This window comes from Equus quagga, chromosome 9, assembly GCF_021613505.1.
Source record: "Equus quagga isolate Etosha38 chromosome 9, UCLA_HA_Equagga_1.0, whole genome shotgun sequence".
Lineage (NCBI taxonomy): Eukaryota > Metazoa > Chordata > Mammalia > Perissodactyla > Equidae > Equus > Equus quagga.
The window spans coordinates 18,238,161-18,264,814 of NC_060275.1; the positions used below are offsets into that span (position 1 = coordinate 18,238,161).

Here is a 26,654-nt window from a genome sequence, read left to right on the forward strand (position 1 = left end):
CCATATTGGTATATTCAGGAAAAAATCATATGGTTAAGTCAACCAACACTTCAAAATCATCATGTTGGCAACTGTAATAAAGACATTCTTCTGTAGAACTACAACACCATTATCACACGATAACTCTCTAATATCGAACATGCAGGTTATATCTGAATTGTTCTACTTGTCCCCAAAATGTCTTCTGTAGCTGATTTTTTGAACCACAATCCAATCAATGCATTTTATTGTCTTTTTATGTGTTCTTTAGCCTTAAGCTGTGGAAAAAAATGAGATTCCAGACATTGACATTTTCTAAAAACATTTAACACAATTGATCTGGTCAAATGAGATATTTTCCTCTAAGTTTGCCTCCATGAACTCCTGGAGAACATACCCAAGAGAGAAACCTACCTGGGGGGCTGAGAAGCTGAAGAACTTCAGTGTGGTCCATAGCCTGCAGGAAGTCACTCAAGTCCGTGACCGTACAACCTTTTTCACCCATTAGCTTCAGTAAACATAGGCTCGGGCTTCCTTCAGGCTCCAAGACCTTAAGAGAACACTGTTCCAAGTCCAGGCCACTGGAAACAACAGATTTAATCCAAGTCAACAATTTTCTTCAATATATGCCTGCTGTATGTTTGGCACCATCATAGGTGTTGTAGGGAATAAACCACGAGTTGCTGAGTGATGAAAAACTGTTTACATTATGACTGCTACTGTCCTTTCCTCTTCCTCCTGCCACTACAGGGGATTCCTCTTTATTCCCTTTTCCAACTCAGCTCCGAATGACTACTAAATCAGGACAATGAGGGAAATCTCGAAACAGGATATGAGAAAAATTTGGCCTTGATATTGATAAAAATTTCCACCTTTAATTTCAGAATAGGGAATAGGAAAAACAGATAAATTACTCTTTCTTGTACTTACATAAAGTATAAGATGACTCAAAAAAGAGGCATCAATCTTTGAGACATACTGAAAAATGAAAAAAATTAACACAGTATTTTGTATTAACAAAGTAATGTCTACGTGTGTATTCACATGAAAAAACTAAGATACAGAACAGTTTATGTTCTGTATGATACTATTTTTATTAACAAGAATATATACGTGTTCTTATATAGGCAGAGTAACTTTGAAGAGACAGCCAAGAAGTTGGTAGCAGTGGTTGCACTAGAGAGAGGAGCCAAGGGAGCAGAGCTCACACCTGGATGATTCATTTTTCACTATAAATCCTTTCGTATCACTGAATTTTTTACTATGTGCACTGATTTTTGCAACAATTTTTCTAAAAAGACACTTAGTGCTGTTGACATTCAAAGTACTTCTAAGCACCTAGAAACACCCTAATGGGTGGGCAGGCAGACTACGGTCTGTGGGCCAAACGTGTCCAGTCGCCTGATTTTGCAAATAGTTTTGTTGGAACACAGCTATGCTCATTCATTTGCACATTTACACACGTATATGGCTGCTTTCCTGTTACGACAGCAGAGTTGAGTAGTTGCCCTGCAAAGCTGAAAACATTTACTATATGGCTCCTTACAGAAAAAGTTTGCTGACTCCTGCTCTAAAGAATCTTTACATTCTGTCTCATTCTCCTTTTGCTAAAACTATTCTCCTTTTTGTATTAGCATTTTCTTTTTTTTAAAGATTGGCACCTGAGCTAACATCTGTTGCCAATCTTCTTTTTTTCTTTTTTTCCTTCTTCTTCTGCGCCCCCGCCCCCGCCCCCGTACATAGTTGTATATTCTAGTTGTGAGTGCCTCTGGTTGTGCTATGTGGGACACCGCCTCAGCGTGGCCTGATGAGCGGTGCCATGTCCGGCCCAGGATCCAAACCCGTGAAACCCTGGGCCACTGGAGCCAAGCACGCGAACTTAACCACTTGGCCATGGGGCTGGCCCCTTTTGTATCAGTTTAACAGTATTTATCAATATTTAACATACATTGCAATTTCCTTTTCAGTGTGACTGTGCTCAGTAGTGATGTACAAAGTTAGAAAGACAGGTTAAGATCAGACTGTAGAAGGCCATAAACAATGGGACAAGGAAGGAGTATGGACTTCAACTGTTTCAGAGGAAGAGAAAGTATAAGTAAAAAATATTCAAAAGAAGAAAAAAAAATACAGTAAAATCAAGCAACCAAAACAATAAAAACCTTCCCAATGAGACCTAATAAACAACCAAGACCAAACAAAATCCAATGGTGCTCATCTCACAGACCAGAGGTTGGCAAACTGCTCCTGTAAAGTGCCAGAGAGGAAATATTTTAGGCTTTATGGGCCAGTCTCTGTCAGATATTCTTCTTTCTTGGTTTTTTTGTTGTTTTATAATTTTTAAAATATAAACACCATTCTTAGCTCATAAGCTGTATAAAAACAGGCAGTGGCCCAAACTTGGCCCATGGGCCATTGTTTGCAGACCCCTGTTGTATGTTTTGTTTGACACAATTTTGCCCTAAAACTGTGAGCTTTTCTTTCATAAGCATGTCTTCTCTACCCAACTAGATTACAGTACTCCTTGAAAACAGAAACCCCATCATATATATATATTTCTTATATATATTCTTCTTTCATGCTTACTTATGAGAAATATATATCTATTTCTTAATCCCTCAACGCCTAAAAATCTGTCTTGCCCATATTAATTACTCATACCTGAATTCCAATCAAAACTGAAGAGCCTGAAAGCCTGGGTAGGTGGAAGGGGACAAACACAAAGTACCACAGCCATGGCAGAGTCAAGGTCAACAAGCTTTCCTTTGACTTGAAATACTCTTAATCCACATTCATTTTGATCAGTTTTATTAAAAGGCTGCCATAGCACTTAGATAATGGTCACCCAAGATTCACACTTCTCCGATAAAGTTGGTTATCTCATAAAGAAAAAACTGTATCCAACCAAAACGATGTCACTAGTAATATCATCTATCTCATAGGATGGTTAGAATTAAATTAGATAATGCAAGTGAAAAGTACTTACCACAGTGCTCAGCAAATAATAAGTACTCAACAAAAGTTAGCTCTCATTATGCAACAAAATGAGGAGATATTAAAAGAATATTAAGGTTAATTTATTTTTTATTTTTTAAAGATTTTACTTTTTTCCTCTGTCTCCCAAAGCCCCCCGGTACATAGTTGTGTATTTTTTTTTTTAGTTGTGGGTCCTCCTAGTTGTGGCATGTGGGACACCGCCTCAGCGTGGCCTGATGAGCAGTGCCATGTCCATGCCCAGGATTCGAACTGGTGAAACCTTGGGCTGCCAAAGCAGAGAGCGGGAACTTAACCACTTGGCCATGGGGCCCGCCCCAAAGGTTCATTTCTTAATTATGCTTATTTCTGAAACTGTTTTAGCTTTTCCTTGAAAAAGTTTTTGAGTAGCTACTATTTTGGTAAGCTGATAATGTCCTCCAAGGTCCCCCAGTCACTATATTAACTAGGAATTCTTTTCTAAGTATCCTAATTAACCTTGTATATTCAATACTTTATTCTTGTTAAACGTGAATCATCATAATACAGAGGAACCATTCCCAATTCTGCACTGTAGACCAGTGGCAGCACAATCTGAAGTCCATGGTAAAATGATCAAAATAAGGACAATAAGACTGTCTTTTACTCTAAGATCGTCTTTCCTTCTTCTTCTTCTTCTTCTTTTTTTTTTTTGGTGAGGAAGATTGGCCCTGAGCGAACATCTGTTGTCAATTTTCCTCTTTTTTTCCCCCCTCTCCAAAGCCCCACTACATAGTTGTATACCCAAGTTGTAGGTCATTAGAGTTTTTCTATGTGGGATGCTGCCACAGCATGGCTTGATGAGCAGTGTGTAGGTCTGTGCCCAAGATCCAAACCAACGAATCCCAGGCCACTGAAGCAGAGTGCGTGAACTTAACCACTCAGCCATGGGGCTGGCCCCTCTTTCCTATTTTTTTTTAGTGTTAATCTGTCCTTTCTTTTATGAAATAACGGTGACTATGATGGTAGCTAAAACAAAAACTGAAGATGCCTGTTGGTCCTGTTTTGTAAAATTTTCTTGCACTAGTCCCTGTAATGCCCAGGTCAAGGAACCAGTATTACAGATAGTATAAGGAGTACCAACTTTTCAAATAATTAGAATATGAGATCTATAAAGACAAGGATGCTGTATGCTAAATATAGTTTTTACCAGGATCTGATACATGAAATTAAAAAGCCATCTTGGGGCTGTCCCCATGGCCAAGGGGTTAAGTTTGCGCGCTCTGCTGCAGGTGGCCCAGTGTTTCGTTGGTTTGAATCCTGGGCGCGGACATGGCACTGCTCATCAAACCACGCTGAGGCAGCGTCCCACATGCCACAACTAGAAGGACCCACAACGAAGAAAATACAACTATGTACTGGGGGGCTTTGGGGAGAAAAAGGAAAAAAATAAAATCTTTAAAAAGCCATCTTATCAAATGCAACCAAGTCATGCTTTAATTAAAGTTTACATTGACATAGAGAAAATGAAAAAGGAGTTGAACTTTTCCCCCCAAATGAAGAAAGATCAAATTGAAGCAGACATGATTTCTCTTCCAATAAAAGAGGCAGAGAAGAAAAACAAGACTCCCCTTCTCCTTTCCTTTCACTGATTTTCCGCATGGGCGCTGGCTTTCAGCCAAGATGGTGCTTATACATACCCAACTTTTATTTCTTTCCTTTTTTAGTTACATTCCTGTAAGATTATGCTTTGAAGTGGTTTCTACCAGCCCTAATTTAGAATTTCTGATCTAATTTAAAAGACTTACTGAAACAAAAAGACTTTACTTTTAAAAAAATACATCTATATTTATCTTTACTTTTAAGAATATATAATCAAATAGAACACGATACACCCTTTAGGGTACAAACCATGGCATGCTTTCAGGGTTCTCTGCTTTTCTTCTTGGTACATTTACTCTTTGGAATCTTTACTCATTAATTCAACAGCTACTTACTAATCACCTAAAATAGGCCAACCATTTTTCTTAGGTATTGAGGATACAGCAGCCAACAAAATAAAATTTCCTATCCTCCTGGATTTTTCTAGAGGAGAGGGACGGATATATATATACTGATATAGACAGACAGATAGATACACAGAGACAGAGAGAGGGAGATTTCTCTCTGTAGGTGGTATGTGTGTATCCATCCATCCAATGGTCATGAGTGCTTTGGAGAAAAACAAAGCAAAGCAGCGGTACAGGTAGCGTGGAGCAGATGCAGGGGTAACTGTGAATAATGTGATCAGAGAAGACCTCAGTGAGAAGGTGACTTTTAAGCAAACACTCAAAGAGGTGAAGGAGGAAGTCATGTGGTCATCTGTGGAGACCATTTCAGGCTGAGTAAACAGCAGGTACAAACACCCTACTGTGTTCAAGGAAAAACCAGAAAGCAAGTGTGACCAGAGTAGAGAGAGGGAGGGAGATAATAATAGCATATCACTGGTAGCTAAATGGTGTTTTCATGGCAAGACGGCAAAGTAGTTGGAGGGTTTTGAGCAGAGGAAGGACAAGACCTGACCTAATGTTCTAAAAGAATCATTCTTACTGCTATCTGGAGAAGAGACTGGAGGTGAGGGCAAAGCAGGTGGAAGAGAAGTCAGGCAGCTATTGGAACAGTCCAGGTTAGAGACAGTGGTGGTTTGCCCCAGTGTTGTAGCAGCGGAGGCTGGCTTCTAGATCTACACTGAAGGCACAGCACACAGGATCTGCTGATAAAACGCGTGTGGTGTATAAAAGTGGACTTAGGAATGCCTCTCAAGTTTTTGGCTTAGCAACTGGATGGATGCAGTTGCCACTCACTGAGACGCAGAAAACAGCAAGAAAAAGAGGTTCATGGAGGAAGAAGCTAAATTTTGGACATGTTCCGTTTCATTCAAAAGGAGATGGCAAACAGGCATCTACTCATAAGAATCCAGGGAGTTCAAAGCAAAGATATGGGCTGAAGATATGAGCTGAGAGTGATCAATCTAAATATATGTCAAGTTATGAGACTAAAAGATAACACCAAGAAGGAGATTAGGTGAAGAAGTGTAGATAAAGAGACACAAAGCCTGGGCCCTAGGGCACTCCAAAACTCAGAGACCTAAGAGATAGGGAGACAGAAGACCTAGAGACAGGAGGAAGCCTTTTGTTGCAACTTTTCACACTCGTTCTCATTCCTATCACAAAGTGCTTGAGGGCAGGATTTCTGCAGCTCAAAGGACACCTTCAATATAGTAGGTAGGCAATGACTGACTGTTTTCCTTGGTCCACGTTCCACAGCCTATTTCTAAGTTCTCTCCTTCATGGAAGTTAGACAGTATTAGAGCCCCTTGAAAGCTCTGTCATTTTTGGGGCTCTGATGTTCTATGCCACCAGAGAATTTACATAGCTTGGGTAAGACTCTCAGAACTGTGGCTATCTACAATGACAGCAAAGGGTGTTCAATATTAGGTCAGTGTGGAATGGAATTAGGGCTGAGTTTGTATTTAGGGCATTCCCATATGTCCATGGTTGTGGGAAACTAAACTATATGCAAGGATTTATTCTGAGTCATCAATAACCATCTGGAAACAAATTATTCTTAATCCCTGATAGACAGTTCAGAATCGATGTTTGTGGTGTATTTATTAAATTCTCATCTAGTTTGCAGAAAATGTATAGAGTCAGAAAAAAAGTGAAGAGAAACAGAATAGGCAACTTTTTGAGATTTCAGGGTGGTGAATCCAGCAACTCTGAGGAAAGCACTTCATACCTTCACGGGAAGTGTTATCCACTTGGACTCTCACACCGCAACTCCCAGGTCTGATACTAGAGAAAGCCTCCCTTAGGACCTTCTACCATCATAGATGCTCTTCTGTCATCAGTATTGAATAGTTTTAGAATAACTTTCTTTGTCTTAAGTAGAGTAAGCATGACCAGCTTACCTTGCCCCTTCTGTTGTCACTCTTGAGTCTCTAAGTTCTCAGTGCTAACCTCTATTATATCAGTTTACTTCTGATTTCAAAAGGTATATGAGCTTAACAGTCCCCAATTCTCCAACCTTCTGGGTTGCCCTCACACACTCCTTAACTAACCTACTCTGAACTAACCTTCACCATCTGAGGAGACTGGTGAAACTCCCTCTGTGTCTTATCAGACTTCCCACCCCGAAATTCCCAGATTCCACCACCCCATGCCCCTTGTTGTCTGTCACCTCAGGCTAGGCAACTTCCCTTCTCTCTATCCCGCCTTCACCAGAAATGTGGACTCAAACCTTTCCGTTAGTTTCGCAAACAAAGCAAACACCATTCTGTAGTCTTTAACAAAACGTGACTGAAGGCTTGGGGAGGAAAACTGAACACCTGATGTCAGGTATCCACTACTTCTAGATTCCAGCAGCCTCGCTTCTTCAGTGGCAGGGCCTTACTGACTTTTTTCTCTCTCCTTGATCACCAAATAGGAGTCTTTGCTCCCAGGGCCTCTTCAGGAAAGCCTAGACCCTTCCCTAACTAGAGTACTAACTCAGTTAATAATAAAACTCAGTTAATATCACAAATTAACCAATCACAGATCTGGTAATCTGAGCCCCTGCCTCCAAAAAGACAACTTTTTATATTATCATAAGTCTAGAAATTCAGAAATCTATGGGCCTAAAATAACAGTATTTTGGATTTTCTTTACACAGCCAAAAGCACAATGTGTTTTCCTAGAACAGAAAGAAAGTATGCCATTTGTCTGCTCAACTTTGCAAGTTTACCAATTCCTGATTCCATCCTCACATCATTATTCCTCTGTATGGCCAAATAATCCCAATTCTCTGAAACACAAGGTTGTTGTGAGGTAGATAAAGCGGATAATGCATGTAAACACTTAGTACACTGGTATACACTAAGTGCTTAGTAAAGGATTAAAACCCATTATTATTATTATTTACACCCAACATGGCAGTCAACACGTTGTTTGTGAATGTCCCACAATAACAGTCCATTACTAGATGAGCCGTTATGAATAGGAGTTAAAAATGTGTCATCTTTTTACCTTCTGGAACTTTTAGCAAATAACAGGCACTCAAGTTGTGAATGAATGAGTCCCCTGTCAATTCAAAGTATTTACAGAACTCTAAGATAGGTTCTATGCATAACATACAAAACCTTAAGTGATGGTTCCTGTTCTCAAGGAGTTCATAAAGATGTGTACAAATAATTATAGTATAAGACAAAGTCATAGGAGAAGCTAAAAAAACCGCTAAGGGGTTCAAAACAGACTGAATCATAACAATGGTATAGAATGGCGGGTGTAAGTGTGGTCTAGGAAGCACGAGTGCAGTTCCTGAGATCCTGTCACTCGATCTACAAGTCAGAGACGTTATTTATTTATTTCATTCGCTCTCTCGGGAGTGTATGTGGGAGCACCCAGTGTTGTACAACCTGTGACAGTGCAAGAGAGACTGAATGTAGAAGCACACAGAAGCAGCCAGCTCTCTGCAACTAAGCCAAGACGTTAAAGAGATTTTCAAAATGTCAAACAGTGCCACTTTTCTTTTTTTTTTTTTGTTTTGGAAATATTTGTTTTTCCAGAAAACACGTAATTTCTGTTAACATATAATGAGTTATTCTTTTCAGGTAATATTTTAAGAATTTCTCAGTTTTAATTTCTCACGTGGTAAATACCAGTATATATTATATGTATGTAATACATTTAAAGCCACATTAAAAACTCTCTGGGGTCCTCAATAATTCTTAAGAGTGTAAAGGAACCTGAGACCAAAAGTTCAAGCAGCGCTAGTACAGCGGTTCCAAGCACGGTAACAGGAAAACAGTTTTACTTATAGTTTAACGTTCACGGTGAAGTCAAGAAGAGAACTTGGTAAGCTGTTTCGACCGAGGAAGATGGTGAGTTAAGTTTGTCTTTCCCACCATCCTTCTCTCGCTGCATAAAAACCTTCACGAATTCCTGCACCCCAAAGCCTTCGCTTCCATTCTCTCTTTACCTGCACTTCTCTTTCCTAACCTTCCTAAGGCTTCCAGGTCTGTGCCCACATCCTGTTCTTCTGTATTTTAGTATTAAGTGCTTTGGAATTACTGCCCTATCATAACGGTCTCCAGATGGCTTTCCTTCTCTCCATATTCTCCTTGGTCAACCTGGACTTCTCTCTCTCAGCTCATCGGGAGGCGGGTAGGGAAGGGGTGTGAACGCCTGGGGTCCACTCCCGAGCCTCACGCCTTCCCAGGACCTTCCTGGGTTCAGGCTCTTCTCTAGATTATTCGCGTCCTTCCCTCTGCGCTCCCGCCACACCAGCGGCCCCTGCACCATCCCGCTTGCCCCCAACGCTCGCCAGTCCCTCCCACAACAGTGTCCACCGTCCCACCCGCGCGCCCCCCGCCAGGTCCGCCCCACGTGACCCCGCCCCGCCCCCGCGCCCCCGGCGCCTCACCTGAGCCGGAGGCGCCCCCGACTCGCGGCCACCTCGGCCAGCCTCCTCCAGCCGCGGCCCTCGGGCGCTCGGTCCAAGCTCCCGCTGAGCCTCCGCAGCAGCGGCTCCGGAAGGCGGTTGAGGGTCGCGCCGGCGGGGGCGGAGAGCGGCGGCCCCGAGGGCGCGGCCGGAGGCGGCTGCGAGGCCGGGGGCGGCGGGGCCTGCAGCAGCTCCCCGCACAGCGACGTGTCCCGCGCCGGCGACCCCGCGACGGCCGCCGCTACCGCCGGCCGCATCACGGGCCTCGGCTCCGCGCCCCTTCCGCTCGCCCCCTCGCTCGGCCCGGCGCCGCGGCGGCAGCGGCGGAAGGACAAATCGGGCGGCGCTGCACCGCACGGCCAGGAGGAAGCTCCGCTCCCCGCCCCGCCGAGACAGGTTTGCCAGGGGAAGCCGGGCCGGCCGGCCGCGCCAGCCGCGCCGAGGGGGCGGGGCCTCGGGCGGGGGCGGGGCCTCCCTGCGCGCGTGCGCGCGGCCGCGTGTCTCCCTCGTCCTCCCCGCTGCCGCCGGGCTCGCAGAGGCGCGCGCTTCAAACCCGGGGAGGTGGAGTCCTGGCCGAGCAGGAAGGGTCGGGTGGTTGCAGCTGGAGGAGGAAGCGGCGGAGGAACTACGCCCGGGCGGCTCCACTCCGGCGAGGAAGCCTGCGGCGTCGGGGCTTCCCAAGACTGCGAGAGGAGGATTGCCTCACGCCAAAAGAGAGGCGCACGCGGCTCTCCACTGCCGGCCCCCGGCCTGCTACTCCAGGGGCGCGTTCGGCTGACTCAGTGACTTGCGTGTGCCGGGCGACGCGAGGAGCACCCGCCGTGGGCAACCTCAGCGGAGGCTTCCTCTTTAGGGTTAGATGTCTATGGCATTGCTAGGGGAAGTGGTCCTAGAGATCCAGATACCTAATGGAACTTTCCCGAAATCTGTGCCTAGACTTTTTTTTTTTTTTTTGACTGGGCTGTGGTGTATTTAAACCTAATCAGATCTTGGAAATGATTGTTCTTCGCAGGAATCGTCTGGTTTCCTCCGAGTCGGACTGCCACCCACAATCTTCATAAATCAAAGCAGGCAGCCTAATAGAGGATGCCCACCCCTGGAAGGGTCCAGAATAGATGAAATAATAAATGCAGACTGCGCTTGAGCTCTCTCTCCCAATGTTAGCAATATCGAAGGCCATTGTCGCATTGAAAGCTGTAGGGACAAAAGCAAGTAAGCAGCTTATGAAAGGTGACCAGCCAGGAAGCGCCCAGACCCAGGCCTCCTGGCCGAATTTCTGTTGCCGTTACTTCTTTCATCACACAGGACTATGTGTGATGCTATGTGCTATTTTCTGTAGCAATAATTTGGACACCCAAATTCCAACTACCTGTTGGCGAGGTAGTCGCTCCATACAGTCTCTAGCACAAGCCGCCGCGTTCTAGCACAAGCAGCCGCTATGCTTTTTCATTCAGTGTAAGTTCAGAGTTCAGAATGCAGTATAACGGCTAAGAGCATGACCTTTGGGTCCAGAAAGATCTGCTGGATTCTAGTTTTATGATCTTGAATAAGTTACTTAATTTCTCTGCCTCATCTGTTAAAATGGGACTGAAAATATACTATATAGAGTTGTTACCAGAATTAAAGGAGTTGATGCATGTAAAGCACTTAACTCTGCTTGACACATAGTATCTATTACCCGTACAAATGCAAAAACTTGTTCATATTCAGTCTGACTTGTTAAGCCTTTCCCAATCACTTCTGATGTTTTCCTGTTTTGTCCTAAATCATGGAACAAATATTTTATGAGTCTAGTCCCTGCAGGTGCCAATTATGGAAATCAAGTCTTCTAGCCTTTATTGGTCTAATCTGGATCTGTCTTGTCTTCTAGTCTTTTAAAATTGAGATTCAACAGATGTCTTTTTTCTAAATCTACCATGTGCAACGTGTTGCTTATGCCGATTCTCAGATGTGCATAAGGGTTAAAACAGGTGCCTGTGTTGTACCCTGTGAGTATCCTTCCCAATTTGATTAGGTGCTGTTTTATCCAGTCCAGCTCAGCTGGGCACTGTGTTCACCCCTCCTCTCCTCTCCTCTGCTTCTCCTCCTACCCCTAGGCGGGTGCCTCCCTCATTTCTCTCTAGTCCTGGCCCTGTTTGCCGCCTCGCAGTTTTATAACCTATGCAGTCACCCCATCCACCAGTCTCCAACCTCTACCTTGGACTGACATTACATTTTATGACTGGACTTTTCCTACTCTCAATAAAATGTTAATATTTTTATTACATAATTTCACTCCTGCGGTTCTCTGGGCATAATGGTATAGAAAGAATGTGACCTTTAGAGTTAGCCCTGAATTTGAATCTTGATGCTGCCACTTGTTAGTGGTATGACCTAAGGCAAGTCACTTCACCTCTCAGCTTCAATTTCCACATCTGTAAAAAGTGGAAGATAGGGGCTGGCCCGGTGGCGCAGCGGTTAAATGCTCATGTTCCGCTTTGATGGCCCAGGGTTTGCCGGTTCGGTTCCAGGGTGCAGACATGGCACCGCTTGGCAAGCCATGCTGTGGTAGGTGTCCCACATATTAAGTAGAGGAAGATGGGCACGGATGTTAGCTCAGGGCCAGTCTTCCTCAGCAAAAAGAGGAGGATTGGCAGCAGATGTTAGCTCAGGGCTAATCTTCCTCAAAAAAAAAAAAAAGTGGAAGATAATAGTACGTGCTTCAAATACTTGTGAGAATTAAATGAGAGATGATATATGTGCATATATAAAGTGTCTGGGAGAAGAAGATGCAGCAGATAGTACTCTGAAAATTGCAATGTTAATTTTGGGAACAACATAATGAACCATAATCCAGCTTCCTTTTCTATATCAACCGTTATATTTATGTAAAGGAGGAGAAAAATAGAGTGGAGATCTGGCTTTTAAATGCCCCTTAAAAGTTCACGCATGTCTATAGCTAACATACTTGGGAGTTCTTCCTCATTAGTTGAGAGTGACACAAATCTTTGTGAATCCAGACAATCTGCAGGAAGTGTGTGGTTTTATTCTATGGAAATTCATTGATGTAATCTTCAGAACACTCACAAATCTGGAAACTGACTCATAGGTTTTTTCCTTTAGACAATTTGGCTATAGATGGTACTCTAGCTAAAAATGCCAGAACAACATATTATTTCATATCTAGACAGGTTTTCAAAGGCCCAGTACAGGAGAAAACTTGCAGGTCCTGGGATCTGTCTACAACAGAGGGAAATGAAACAGTAGTCTTGTGACTTACATGGCATTCCTTGTCTCTCACCCTTAGTCTGTGCCCAGCACCCTTCATGACCTCTGACTCAGCCTCTGTGTTGAGGCCACTCAGTCCACCCTCTTTCACAATGCTCTCCACATCCCTTGCAGGCCCTTCTTGCTGCCATCTCCCAAAAGATTAGGGGACTTTTCCCATTTTGATTTCAACTTTGAAATAGTAGCTAAGTGTTGCACTCATATTCCACACCTTTCCGTCATGACGAATCATCCATGGCAAAGACTACATTTACTTGTCTGAATTCACTCATTCATTCATTCATTTGTTAACAAATATTTATTGGATGCCTACCTTTTGCCAGACTCTCTTCCAAATACTGGTAAAGGATTGTTTTTATTTTTTTAGAGCAGTTTTAGGTTCACAGCAAAAGTGAAGTAAAGGCACAGAGATTTCCCATGTACCCTCTGCTCCCACACATGCACAACCTCTCCCATTATCCACATCCCCCACCAGAGTGGTACATTTGTTACAACTGATGAACCCACATTGACACATCATAATCCCCCCAAATCCATACTTTACGTTAGGGTTCACTTGTGGTGTTGAACATTCTATGGGTTTAGACAAATGTGTAATGACATGTATCCTCTATTATAGTCTCATATGGAGTATTTTCACTGCCCTAAAAGTCCTCTGTGTTTTGCCTGTTCATCCCCTATCTCTCCCAACCCTTTGCAACCACTGGTCTTTTTACTGTCTCCCTAGTTTTGCCTTTTCTAGAATGTCATACAGTTGGAATCATAAGGTATGTAGGCTTTTCAGATTGGCTTCTTTCACTTCATAATATGCATTTAAGTTTCCTCCATGTCTTTTCATGGCTTGATAGCTCATTTGTTTTTAGCGCTGAGTAATATTCCATTGTCTGGATGTACCACAGTTTATTTTTCCATTCACCCACTTGGACTTGGTTGCTTCCAGGTGTTGGCAATTATGAATAAAGCTGCTATAAACATCTCTGTGCAGATTTTTGCATGAACATCAGTTTTCAACTCTTTTGGGTAGATACCAAGAAGCGTAATTGCTGGATCATATGATAGGACTATGTTTAATTTTGTAAGAAACTACCAAACTGTCTCCCAAAGTGGCTGTACCCTTTTGCATTCCTACCAGCAATGGATGAGAATTCCTGTTGCTCCACAACCTTGCTAGCATTTGGTGTTGTCGGTGTTCAGAATTTTGAATGGTATAGTTTTTTTAAGAAAGTTAAAATCATGACTTTCAATGAATGGATGATGAACATGTGTCAAAGATTTTATTTAATACATTAGTGAACAAGGGAACTGGAAAGGTGTTGCAACCACTTCAAAGGAGAATCCAAAGATGAGATAAATATGTAAACCTAGCAAGATGCTGAATTGAATTAGCATAACAGACGCAAAACTGGCTTCTCCCATAGTGGAGGAGGAAAACAGATTGAACCTCCACCTGACAGAATTTATTTATTTATAATTAAGAATTATTTGTCTTACTATCAATTTTCTACAACTTCTACCTCTCAGAGTAGCAAAACAGCCCAAAGACAACGAAAGGCATAGATAACCCAGAGAGATGAGGAGTCAGAGACCCACAATTCAGTCTTTGTCAGGTTTTCCTTACAGTGCTTCGAGCACAAGGTTGACTAAATCCAATCTCTGCTTGAGGCAAGGAAACGGAGTGGTGAGTACTCTCTTGGCAGCAAGAAGGAAGTGTGAACATACTGAGGAGAAAGTACCGTGTGGAGGAGCAAGAGGAAAAAAATTCCTTGCATGCAAGGGAACTCCCATGAGGCTGTCAGTGGAGAGTTTAGCAATGCTTTCTGAGATGGAAGGCACTCTTATGCGCAAGACCCTCACACAGAGATCGTCAGCTTTCCTTCCTGTTCAAGAAAACATATCTGAGCACTAGCATTATGATAGGAATAATAGTAGGTGTCATGATAGATATGGCATTATGATAGGAAAAGTCTTAAATCAGGTCTAACTTGTTATCTACAAAGCAAATCATTCAGAAACTCTGATACTTGAAAGATCAATACTAACAAATCACTGGGGACACATTTCACCTGAAGGTAGGAACTGCAGTTGAGGTGATATTTCTCATGGCCGTGAGACTCTTTGTTGGCTTTTTCAAAAGGGTACTAACTATATTAATCCACCCAATAGTCTTTTGACTTTGTGGCAATAACGACAGCATTGGGCTTCAGTGCAATTTATGAAGAAAGTCATTCAATAATGTTTACCAACTACCAATCAGTACTCTATTAATGTAAGAGGGATGCTGGCCACAGTAGTGTCCCTCATCTTTGACTGCACGTAAGACTCCTATGAGGCTATATGGCAGGCTCACCATAAAGTTAAACATGCAGGGGCTGGCCTGGTGACAGTGACATACTGGTTAAGTTTGTGTGCTCCACTTTGGTGGCCCAGGGTTCACCTTTTCAGATCCTGGGCACAGACCTATGCACTGCTCATCAAGCCGTGCTGTGGAGGCATCCCACATACAAAATAGAGGAAGGCTGGCATGGATGTTAGGTCAGGGACAGTCTTCCTCAAACCAAAAAGGGAGGATTGGCAGCAGATGTTAGGTCAGGGCCAGTCTTCCTCAAACGCACAAAAAAGTTAAATATGCTTTGGTAACACATATACTAAAATTCGAACATACGGAGAAGATTAGCATGGCCCCTGCACAAGGATGATATGCAAATTCATGAAGCGTTCTGTATTTTTTTTTGTTTGGTATCTATATGAAATGATGGATATTAACTAAACTTACTGTGATAATCATTTCAAAATATATGTAAGTCAAGTCATTATGCTGTACTCTCTAAACTTATACAGTGCTGTACGTCAATTATATCTCAGTGAAACTGGAACAAAAAGTTAAACATAGAATTACCATATGATCTAGCAATCCCACTTCTGGGATTTTTGCATACCCCAAAAAATTGAAAGCAGGGACTCAAACAGATCCTTGTACACCAATGTTCACAGCAGCATTATTCACAATGCCCAAAGGGTGAAAGCAGCCCAAATGTCCATCATCCGATGAGTGGGTAAACCAAATATGCTATATACATACAATGGAATATTCTTCACCCTTCAAAAGGAAGTTCTCACACATGCTACAACATGGATGAACCTAGAAAGCATTATGCTAAGTGAAATGAACCATTCACAAAAGGATAAATACTGTTTGATGCCACTTATATGAGGTACCTAAAAGACACAAATTCATTCTACATACAAAAAGTAGAATAGAAGTTACTAGGGCCTGGAGGGAGAGGAGAATGGGGAGTTGTTGTTTAACGGAGGCAGTTTCTGTTTGGGATGATGAAAAAGTTCTGGAAACGTGTAGTGGCAGTGGTTGGAGAACATTGTGAATGTACTTAATGCCACTGAATTGTACACTTAAAAGTGGTTAAAATGGTAAATTTTACATTACATATAGTTTACCACATACAAAAAGGATCACCCCCAGGAAGCTTAAAAACATACTGATAACCTGGGCTGCAATCCCCAGAGACTCTGAATTTAATTGATCTGGGGTGGGTCCCAGGCAACAGTAGCTTTTCAAGTCCCTCCAGTGATTCTAATGTACAGCCGGGCTTAAGAAGAGATGCTTAGTCTCCAAGGGCTCTGTGGTCAGCCTTGACTGTACATTAGAATCATTTAGGGAGTTTTAAATTACACTGATGTCTGGGTCTCACACCCAAGATTCTTATTTAATTGGCTTGGAGATGCTGCCTGGTGACTGAGATTTTTTTCTCAGTTCCCCATCTGATTCTAATGGGTAAACCAAGGTGAGAACACTTGCTCTAGGGAGAGCCCATGATCTCTGCCTTTCATTCTACCTTTGGAGAACGAGTATTTCTGTGTGTCAATGATGGAATCAAGAGCATAGTGCAGGAGGGACTTCTGATGAGAATCAAAGTGCCAAATTCTCTAAGGCCACTTGATTCTTTCTCTTTGAGTCAGAATGTTAAAAATGGGAGAAGCAAAGAAGACCAGTAGAGGGCCCAGGAGAAAGAGGTGAAGATTGATCTGTAAAGCTTACTCATAAGGGAGAAAGGCTCTTTATTCTTCTTCTAGGCACCCAGCTCCTAGCACCTTCTAATATGAGCATTGCTCCCACCCTAGCCTCAATCTCCATTTGAATTCCTCTGCCTCCCCTGGAGGGGCTCAGAGCTGCCCTGGTCAAGCAGGGTTCCAAAGAGGCAGGGCTGTTAAGAGTATCCCAGTCAAGGGACTGTAGAGCTGATGCATGAAAAATTGGCCAGTTTACCTTTAAAGGATCATGGAGATGGTGGTCATACACCATCCCCAGATTGATCCTGACTGACTTCAGCCAATCTTTTATCCTTGGTATTTGTATTTCTGTTGTTCTGTATAAATCCTGGCTCATTCTGCTTATTAGGTCTTGTTGCATCCTGCTGTCTTATTTCGGAATACCCTGCTCTAACCCTAGGTCCTTGGAACCAAGGCAATTAGACCAGGGGTGATGTGGGCATTTAGATATGCAGCTGAAAGACACTGTGTGATCAGGGCAGTACCTAGACGACAGGAAGTATGAGAGAGCAGATGAGGCCAGCTCTGCTCTAGGCCTTGAGGTAAAGTAGTGGTTCCCCGTTAGTCTATGCCATCTCATGAAGGCAGAATCCACCATAAGGATTTTGGCTGATGACTAACCCCGTGGTAAAGAGAGTACATCTGCCTGCAATGTCTCTGCCATCCATCTATACATCCCTTAGGAGCCAAGCAGACATTGGCAAGGAGAGTTGGGATTCCAGATCCCGGCTAACTCTTCAGACAGCTGACAAGGGACACAAAATGTAAAATAGAACCATATTTTCTAGGAGCCTATGATCTTGTTGAGAAGACAAATTGTACAAACATGAAAAAGTGAAAAAGCAAGGTTTTGAACCTTAGGATTTCTGCATTTTTGGTGTATGTCATTCGGTAGTTCTCCAGAGGCTTTTATCGAAGACCTAGAGATGGACCAGGAGCAAAGAGAAATAACTTTCTAGGATTAGGAATGGTGGTTTCAGAGAGGTACAGGGATTTGACCAATGAAGGCATGATTATTTCCTGGGTAATAATGGTGTTATATTTTTTAAAAATGTGACAGCTATGACCATTGCCAGTTAATGACATTAACCTCTGCAGGTGGGCACACTCAGACAGAAAGGTGGTTAAATACATTTGTGCTGGCTCTGCTCTCTGCTTCCGGAGGTGACCTGCCCTTAGTTTCCTGGTGTTACTGATGCAGGAACCTTAGCAGACTCTTCACAAGATGTTATGTGCCAAGAACTGATTCAAAGCTCCTGATTGCTCGGGCTGTCCCTTCAGAGTCTGGGAATTCTTTGGCGTGGTACCCCAAGGACACATTTGGTGGGTCAGATTTGGGGTGTGGCCTAGACATTTTCTAAGTCCCCTAAATCCTAAGGTTCTGAGTGGGAAGGGCACTAGGTCCCAGAGGGAGGAGAGCACGTGATCAAAGACTAGCCATGGAGGATGATTCAGCAGCTTCAGGATTGTGGAATACTTTGAGTTAAGCAAATTAACACGTAAATAAGATTTATTTGTATAGGGCAGAGGAGCAATATTTAAATGACTGACAGTCCAAATTGTAACGTGTTAGTTATATGCTAAAATTAGATGTTGAGAATAAGTGTAGCTATTTCAGGAGAATGGACACAGTATTACATGAAAATGCAAATAATATTTATTTGTTAGGGAAAGGGGAGAAGAAGGTGCGTGTTTAGTTGATGAACAGTTTAATTAAGGCCTTTAAATATTAGTTATATGCTATCCTCATATGCTAATTATTACTTTGTTCGTAAAGCAATATCAATGAAAATTTCAAAACATTTTTGTAGGAGGCTAGTTGAAATTATGAGTAAAATGGCATTTATTTGAAATGTTCTATAAATTAAGCTTTTCCCTAAGTGACTTTAATGAATTTAATGAGTTTTTGCTGCATATAGATCAGCGCTCTGAAGCTCCTGGAAATTTTTATAATATCTTAATAAAGATAAGCGATAATTATTTCGTGATAATGAGAATAGCCTGACACAAGTACACGTGTAGTCACCCATTATAATCACCTATAATCATGGAATGTCAGCCCTAAAGAGCACCTTAGCTGACCTAAGCCAATACCTTCAATTTCAGATGAGAGCCCTGTGGCCTAGAGAGGTTTTCTGTCTCTTCTTGAATCTCTACCAAGGTAGCTCTCAACGTGTACCTGGACCAACAGCATCAGCTTTTTTAGAAATGCAAATTCTCAGGCCCCACCCCAAACCTACTGAATAGAAACTAGGGATGGGCCCAAGAATATGTGGCTTAACAAGCCTGCAGTTGATTCTGATCCATGCTAATGTTTGAGAACTTCTCCTGCACACTTTAGCTTTAAAATATCTCAGGGCAATAACTTCTCTTAGATCACTCTCAGCCACTAGAGAATTACTTCCTGTTTTACGTCTAAATTTATCTCCCTGAAGCTTTGAAGGGCGTGGCACACAACTTCACAAGAGTAGAGACATGTCTCTCCGTTCTTTTATGCGTAGCACTGCAGCGTGGGTCTCAGCAGAAGGGGAACCAAGCCCAGAGGGGGGATGAAGACAGAACTGGGGGTGGGCAGAGAGTGGGGAACAAGGGCTGATCTTCAGCCCCTCCCCATTACCATTATTTAATAATTTGATAATCCAAAATCTACTCCAAAGAGGAGCATGGCACAGTTTAGTTTGGGGTCTGAGTTTTTAAGACAAATAACACTGAATCAAGGGGGTACAGAAGGGGGAAAACTTAGGAGCTATGTAGTAGAGATAATGGGAGTCTTGGACACTGGCCAACATTGTTCCAGAAATTGTCTGAATAAAGCAAGATAGAATAGAGAAGGGTCCTGCCCTGTGGGAGCCAAGTATTGACTGACAATCTAAAAAGGGCTGCAGATCATTGGGTATAATTCAGGGCAGGAATCTACTGCTCCCTACCCACTCCTGCCATCCCAATGTTAGCGGAGAAATCAGAGATTCAGGATGCCAAGGTAGCCAGGTAGGTAGCTGACTGTTTCTGAGGTCTTCGTAATGCTGTTTGGAAGGACTGTGCAGTGGATGGTTACTGTTTTGTCTGCCTAGAGTAGCACTCTTCTCAGCAATATTGCTTCTCAATGCATGGTTCCATGAGAGCCCCAGTTTCTTTTTTGTTTTTTTTATTTTTATTTTTTTGTTTTGTTTTTGTTTTTTGTTTTTGTTGAGGTAACTTGGTTTATAACATTATGTAAATTTCAGGTGTACATCATTATATTTCGATTTCTGTGTAGATTACATCATGTTCACCACCATAGAGCCCCAGTTTCTTACCACTCTGCTTCCTGAGCTCAGTGATTGGCTACAGGTAGGCATATTCCCCAAGCTCGGCCAGTTCTGGGGATTTCTGACCTTCAACCAGATGAAGAGGGTCTCAGGTTAGCTCAAGTGGCAAAGCTGTGAAGTATGAATCTGAGCTGTTTGGTGGCTATGTCCCCACCGGCTATGTGGAAGAAGCTAGTCTGTAGTGGGAGAAAGTGACTGATGTGCTGAGAGGAGCAGAAACGAGAGATGGAGAAAGGATTGGTGTTGTTCCAGTCCCTGGTTGTGTTCATCTCTGAGGTCCAGCTCACATCCTCCTTTCCTGCAGTTCTGTTGTCCGAGCCAACAAATTCCCTTTTCATCTTCCCTCTTAGGTTTATTACCTGGGGACTGTGAATTACACAGACAAAAGACAGATTAACAAGAGAAAAGATTTATATTGACTGTACGTGGGAACCATCAAAGGAAGTAGCTCGCTCCTTAAACAGTTAAAGGGTTATATAACTAATTTAATAGAAGAAGGGGAGAGGGGAGAAAAGGCTTCTTAGGGAAGAACAAATAGGTTTCTCTAGGAAAGGCCAATGGGTTTTTAGGAGAACAGATGGGAGATAAGAAAGTTTGCGATAATGTTTGTCTATACAAATATGAGTGGTCTTTCCATCTTCTTCAGGGTCACAACACTCCCCTGGAGAAGGGATTTGGGGTGTCTTTTATTCACGTTCTCTATTCTGGGAGTAAACTTACCCTAAAGAGGAATTTATGGCAGCCTTATTTCCCAGAAGTGACTGCTTTTAGTCAGATAAGGGAAGCTCCCAGAAGGCTTTTTTTCTTTTTCATCTGTTGAATCTCAAATGTCTTCAGCTTAAAATAATCATTTTGCCAAAGTGGCATATTTTGGGGTGGCATACTTTGATCCCTTTCCTTGCCTAAGCCAATTCGTCCCCCTAGGTGTCACCGACTAGTTGCCCAGAGAAACTCAAGGGTGGGTTTGGAAGCATTTAACTGTTTTTCCCAATTTTTTTTCCTTTTGTTAAGTTAACGAGATGCAATCACCAACCACCCTGAGCCAGACCAAGCCTCCACAAGAGTCATGCTTATGACCTTTGCCTTGTGGTTAATGCTGAGATCTCTCCAGGAGGAGCTCAGGCCTTATTACCGTAACCTGCAGTGTATGTGGAAGCATGTTTTCCAACTGAGCCTGCACAAGTGAATACCCACCTATCCCTTTTGAATATTCAGCCCTCATCTGAAATAAAAGGTCCCTGCTTCCCTTTGCTCCAGGATGCCATGACTTTAGAAATGATTCCTCATGGTCTCCTATTTGCAGAAATTATACCTTACTTTGTGAGACAACTACTTCTGGTGGAGAGTCTGATTTAGCTCACCAGGAAGGAACCCACTTTGGTTTTGGTAACGTAGGTACTGTGTCTAACTTCACAACATCTTGCTGTAGATGCTTTAACTAGTAAAACACCCAGTAGAGGTTTTTAAAAATAATTCTTTTCTTTTCCAATTGGATAAACAAATCAATTCATACTATATTTTAGACTTCGTTTTTTTAAAGCAGTTTTAGGTTTACGACAAAATTGAGAGGAAGGTACATAGATTTCCCATATAACCCTGTTCCCACACATATATAGCCTCTCGCATTATCAACCTCACTCACCAGAATGGTACATGTGTTACAACCGATGAACCTACATTATCACATCAGAATCACCAAAAGTCCATAGTTTACCTTAAAATTCGGTCTTGGTGTTTTGCATTCTATGAGTTGAGATGAATGTATAATGACGTAAAGGAGGGAGACGTTTCCTCGACCCACTCTGGGTCCTTCTGACTAGAAACGAATTAAATTAACATGAGACGGAATAACAGGAGAAAATTAAACAAAGCTTTATAACATGTATACATGGGAGAGACTCAGGCAAACTGAGCAACTTGCCAAAATGGCAGAGGTTCTCATCTTAAATACCCTCCTCAGCTGCAAAGGAGGATGTTGGGGGTGGGGGAAGTCAGTTATGGGAGATTACCAGAGAAGCACAGTAAACAAGAGTAAGGTTATTATCCTTGCCTTCTGCATAGATAACAGTTTCTAGAGATAAGGTCATCCCCCTTTCTTCCTGGTGCAGAGAGGGAGCCACCTTTACTTACGGAGATTTCCTTTACAAATGTAACTGTCTCTTAACAAAGGGTAAATTCTACTTTTCAGAGTTTCTCTCATGTCTTCAGTTTTTAAAAGTAACCAGCCCAAAATAATCCTCGTGCTAAAGAGACATATCTTGGGGTAGCCAATTCCAATCCCCCACAATGACATATATCCATTATTATAATGTAATACAGAGTATTTTCACTGCCCTAAAAATCCTCTGTGCTCCACCTATTCATCCCCCTCACTCTCATCCTTGGCAACCACTGGTCTTTTTACTGTCTCCCTAGTTTTGCTTTTTCCAGAATGTCATATAGTTGGATTCATACAGTATGTAGGCTTTTCAGATTGGCTTCTTTCACTTGATAATAAGCATTTAAGGTTCCTCCATGTCTTTTCATGGCTTGATAGCTCATTTCTTTTTCACACTGAATAATATCCCATTGCCTGAATGTACCACAGTTTATTTATTCGCCTACTGAAGGACATCTTGGTTGCTTCCGAGTGTTGGCAATTATGAACGAAGCTGCTATAAACATCTGTGTGCAGGTTCATATGTGAACCTCAGTTTTCAACTCCTTTGGGCAAATGCCAAGGCGTGTGATTGCTGGATTGTACGGTGAGAGTATATTTAGTTTTATAAGAAACTGTCAAACTGTCTTCCAAAGTGGCTGTACCCTTTTGCATCCCTACCAGCAATGAATGAGAATTCCTCTTGCTCCACAACCTGGCCAAAATTTGGTACTGGCAGTCTTCCAGTTTTTGGCTCTTCTAATAGGTGTATAGTGGTTACTTTTTTGTATTATGTCATCTGTGTTGTAAATCCTGCCTTTAAGTGCTCTCGTGCCTCTTTAGAATGTGGTGTCTGTTTCAGGAGCCTCAGCTGAAAATTTCATTTTTAACATCACATTACATTTATGTTTCTTAGCTTGGCATTTTCAGAAGCTCATTAATGTCCACAAACTTGTAGATTTTAAAGCTCACACCTCTTCATTGTATATAACAATGCCTCGGGAGGGCTATTACCTTCCTCCCTCGAGAAGTGTTTCCCTTTATTGCTACCCTTCATTTACTGTCATTGAGCCAACACTGACTCTTTGCACATTCTTTAATCTCATGATGACTATGTGTTTAGAAAAATTTTCTTTTAGGAAAATTTTGCCAAAGAATTTTATCACTATAAATAATTTACATCCACTTATTTGCACAATATTAATCAATTATGCTTTCCTTTTTCTGGATACCATCTTACTATTCACTCTATGGATTGGTTATTATTGCATTTAGATGTTCCTACATTTTGTGACAGACGCCACCAAGGCTGTCCTCTGGAACTTTTTTTTTTTTTTTTGCATGCAAGTCGTATTGGCAGCTTGACGGCCTCTAGCTCAGGGTCATTTGTAACATCAGTTTGATCAATAGTAACTCACCTTCATTCCTAGCTGTCTTCAGAGCTCTTCAATGGATACTGCCTAATTCTGGTGACTTAATATTCTGGTGATTTGTCAAGTGAGTTCTAAATAGCTCCTGTTTAATTGAATGCTTTATATCTACTTACTTCAAAAGACATTTGGGGACAAGAATGTCCCTAAAATATGGAGTAAAGAAAGACTAAGGCAAAGAAAGTTTAAATGCTCTAATCGTTTCATTCCTGGATGCACATTTGCACTGCGTTTATCTAGTAAAAAATGTAATAACATGGACTCTAAGTTTTGACTGTAAACTTTTGGTTTCACACTGTTATGTTTCCTCCCTTTGTGGTTAGACACTGGGAGGGGATTTCCGGAGATGCAGGCTATATAGTTTGTTTCCCAAAATATTTTGCATTGTTTTGGGTGAGAGAGTATATTGCCTCCTCTGTAATACCTAGGTCTCAGAGAGCTGATATGACTGATAGCCATAATCACATGATCATAATTTGTCTCAGTGGTGAGGGGAGGTGCCTCTATCATGACACATTCTTTCATAAGAAAAGAAAAGTTTTAAAAAATATATTCTTTTCTAATTTGGTAAAATAAGCATAACATAAAATTTACCATTTTAACCATTTTTAAGTGTATAATTTGATGGTATTAAGTTCTCAGTGTTGTGCAACCATCACCACTATCTATGCCCAGAACTTTTTCGTCATCCCAAACAGAAACTCTGTATCCATTTAACAATAACTCTCTGTCTCCCCCTCCCCCAGGCCCTGGTAACCTCTGTTCTACTTTCTGTTTCTATGAATTTGCCCTGTTCTGTGTACCTTATGTAAGTGGGATCTTACAATGATTGTCCTTTTGCTTCTGGCTTCTTTCACTTAATGCTTTCTACGTTCATCCATGTTTTAGCATGTATCAGAATGTCATTCCTGTTTAGGGCTGAAGAATATTCCATTGTATGTATGTAGCACACTTGGTTTATCTACTGATTTGTCTTCATCTGATGATAGATATTTGGGCTGTTTCCACCTTTTGGTTATTGTGAATGATGCTGCTATAAATATTGGTATACAAGGATCTCTTTGGTTCCCACTTTCAATTCTTTCAGGTATTTACCTAGGAATGGAATCTTATGGTAATTTAACTTTTTGAAAAATGAAGAAAGGAAAACTTTCAAGGTATCATTTTTTCTTCACTAACCACAAGTTGGCTCTGCAGGCCTCAAATGTGATGTGACAGAATGTCTTAGAACACACCACTGCCATTTAGAACCATGAGGTTTGAGGTCATGGGTACACCCCCCACAGCCTGTGAAATGCTGTAGAAACTGGTTTGGTTTTCCTGGCACAGAACATGGTGGGGGGAGGCAATTCACTTTGGGGTATCTTGTCTGAACCCATGATATCTCTTTACAGAAGAACTCTGGTTCTTTTTCCAAGAGGACCCTGATTTTCAGGATAACTCCTAAACTAACACTGTATCCTTGGATTGATCCAGATTGGGGCCTTTACAGAACTGTACTAAATCCCAGAGTTGTTCCAGGCAAGACTAGAAAACCACTTACTTCTTCCTAAACTTCCTAAACATTCATCACCAAGTCCTGCCAACTTTTATTCCTCCTTACCTTTGATCCTATTTTCTTTCCACTTCTACTGCTACCATCTTGTTCAGGGTTACCCTCATCTTGCTGGTCTTCCCTCATTCACTCGTGTTCTTCACACTGTAGCCAGAGTCATCTTTTTGCAATTCAGATCTTATCTGATAATGTCACCAATAGGAATTTGGTGGAGGGGGACCAGGCAAGATGATTATAAAGTTAAGATGGAAAAGCAAACAGGTAATAACCAGGAAGCTTTTGGAAAACAAGAATAATGAGAAAGGACCAGCCCCATCAAATATCAAAATAGATTTTTTTTTTAAAGATTTTATTTTTTCCTTTTTCTCCCCAAAGCCCCCCAGTACACAGCTGTATACTCTTCGTTGTGGGTTCTTCTAGTTGTGGCACGTGGGACACCGCCTCAGCGTGGTTTGATGAGCAGCGCCATGTCTGCGCCCAGGACTCGAACCAACGAAACACTGGGCCGCCTGCAGCGGAGCGTGCGAACTTAACCACTCGGCCACGGGGCCAGCCCCTCAAAATAGATTTTAAAAGCCATAAGGACTGAAATGGTTTTACATCAGCACAGGCAGATGGATAAGCAGATCAATGGAACAGAATAAGGAACCATAAAAGAGACCCAAAATAGATGAGAACTTAAATTATAATGAAGATGGCATTTTGAATCAGTGGGGAAAATTTGATTTTGAATAATTGGGTGTTCAGACAAATGGGAAAAAAATTGTTTCCTTAACTCATTGCATCACACCAAAACAAGGTCCCAGTGTATCAAAGATTTGGATAAATTTTAAAAAAATGAAATCATAAAAATAAAATAGAATTCAGGAGAATGTCTTCATGCCTAGTATTCTCTGAAAAACTCCTACCACCATCGCTGATTTTAAGAATTCAGGCAACTCAAAGTATCAAAACAAATGGGTAACAAATGAGTTCAGAGAAGGGAGGTACAGGAGTGTTGGATTCGGAGCTGCCAGGAGGAGGGTGCCCCTTAAGTTGAGCCATGAAGGAGATGGAAAGACGGGTGTCAGCAAAGATACAATGGGAAAGATTAATATAGAGAGTTTGGGGGAAAATGAAGAGATGAGGTTAGTCGGGATGCAGAGTGCCTATAGGGGAAGAGCAGAGTTCAGTGAAAGCATTTCTACCTACGAGTCAAGCTATTATGGTCCTGGAAATGAGCTCTTGGATAGTCTAGCTTAAGGCGAGTGTAAAATATATTCTCTTTGACAAGTCTCTGAGGTGCTAATGACATATGCCACTGATTAAACTCTGATCCATACACATTACCAATGGCCTGAGGTGAGAGTATGGCTGAAACTGATAAGAAAGTTGAGGAATCTGGGCAGGATGAATGTCTGAATACAAGGCCTGCACCCTCCTTACAGAAGAGCAGAGTAATCTAGAAACAGGACCTACATTTTCCTCAGAATTTACTTCTGGGTTGACTTTCTTCATGGGACAACAGA

General features: G+C 42.0%; 1 protein-coding gene and 1 non-coding gene across 4 annotated transcripts in view; one reads left to right on the plus strand and one right to left on the minus strand.

Moving 5' to 3' along the window:
• The window catches only part of MALT1 (MALT1 paracaspase), a 61,423-nt gene extending 51,607 nt beyond the window's left edge, over positions 1-9,816 (minus strand). For 2 of the 3 annotated variants that reach the window (XM_046671685.1, XM_046671686.1), the window contains exons 1-2: positions 9,367-9,816; positions 394-560 (exon numbers count right to left, since the gene is read on the minus strand). In XM_046671685.1, coding sequence (XP_046527641.1) covers positions 394-560; positions 9,367-9,641 — 442 coding nt within the window. In that variant the 5' untranslated portion in view covers positions 9,642-9,816. The remainder of the gene's footprint in view (positions 1-393; positions 561-9,366) is intronic. The other variant, XM_046671684.1, reaches the window with a different exon arrangement.
• Positions 9,817-15,276: 5,460 nt separating this feature from the next.
• On the plus strand, positions 15,277-15,378 carry LOC124245221 (U6 spliceosomal RNA). Its single transcript, XR_006890225.1, has one exon. It is a non-coding gene; the product is annotated as a U6 spliceosomal RNA (small nuclear RNA).
• The last annotated feature ends 11,276 nt before the right edge of the window (positions 15,379-26,654 follow it).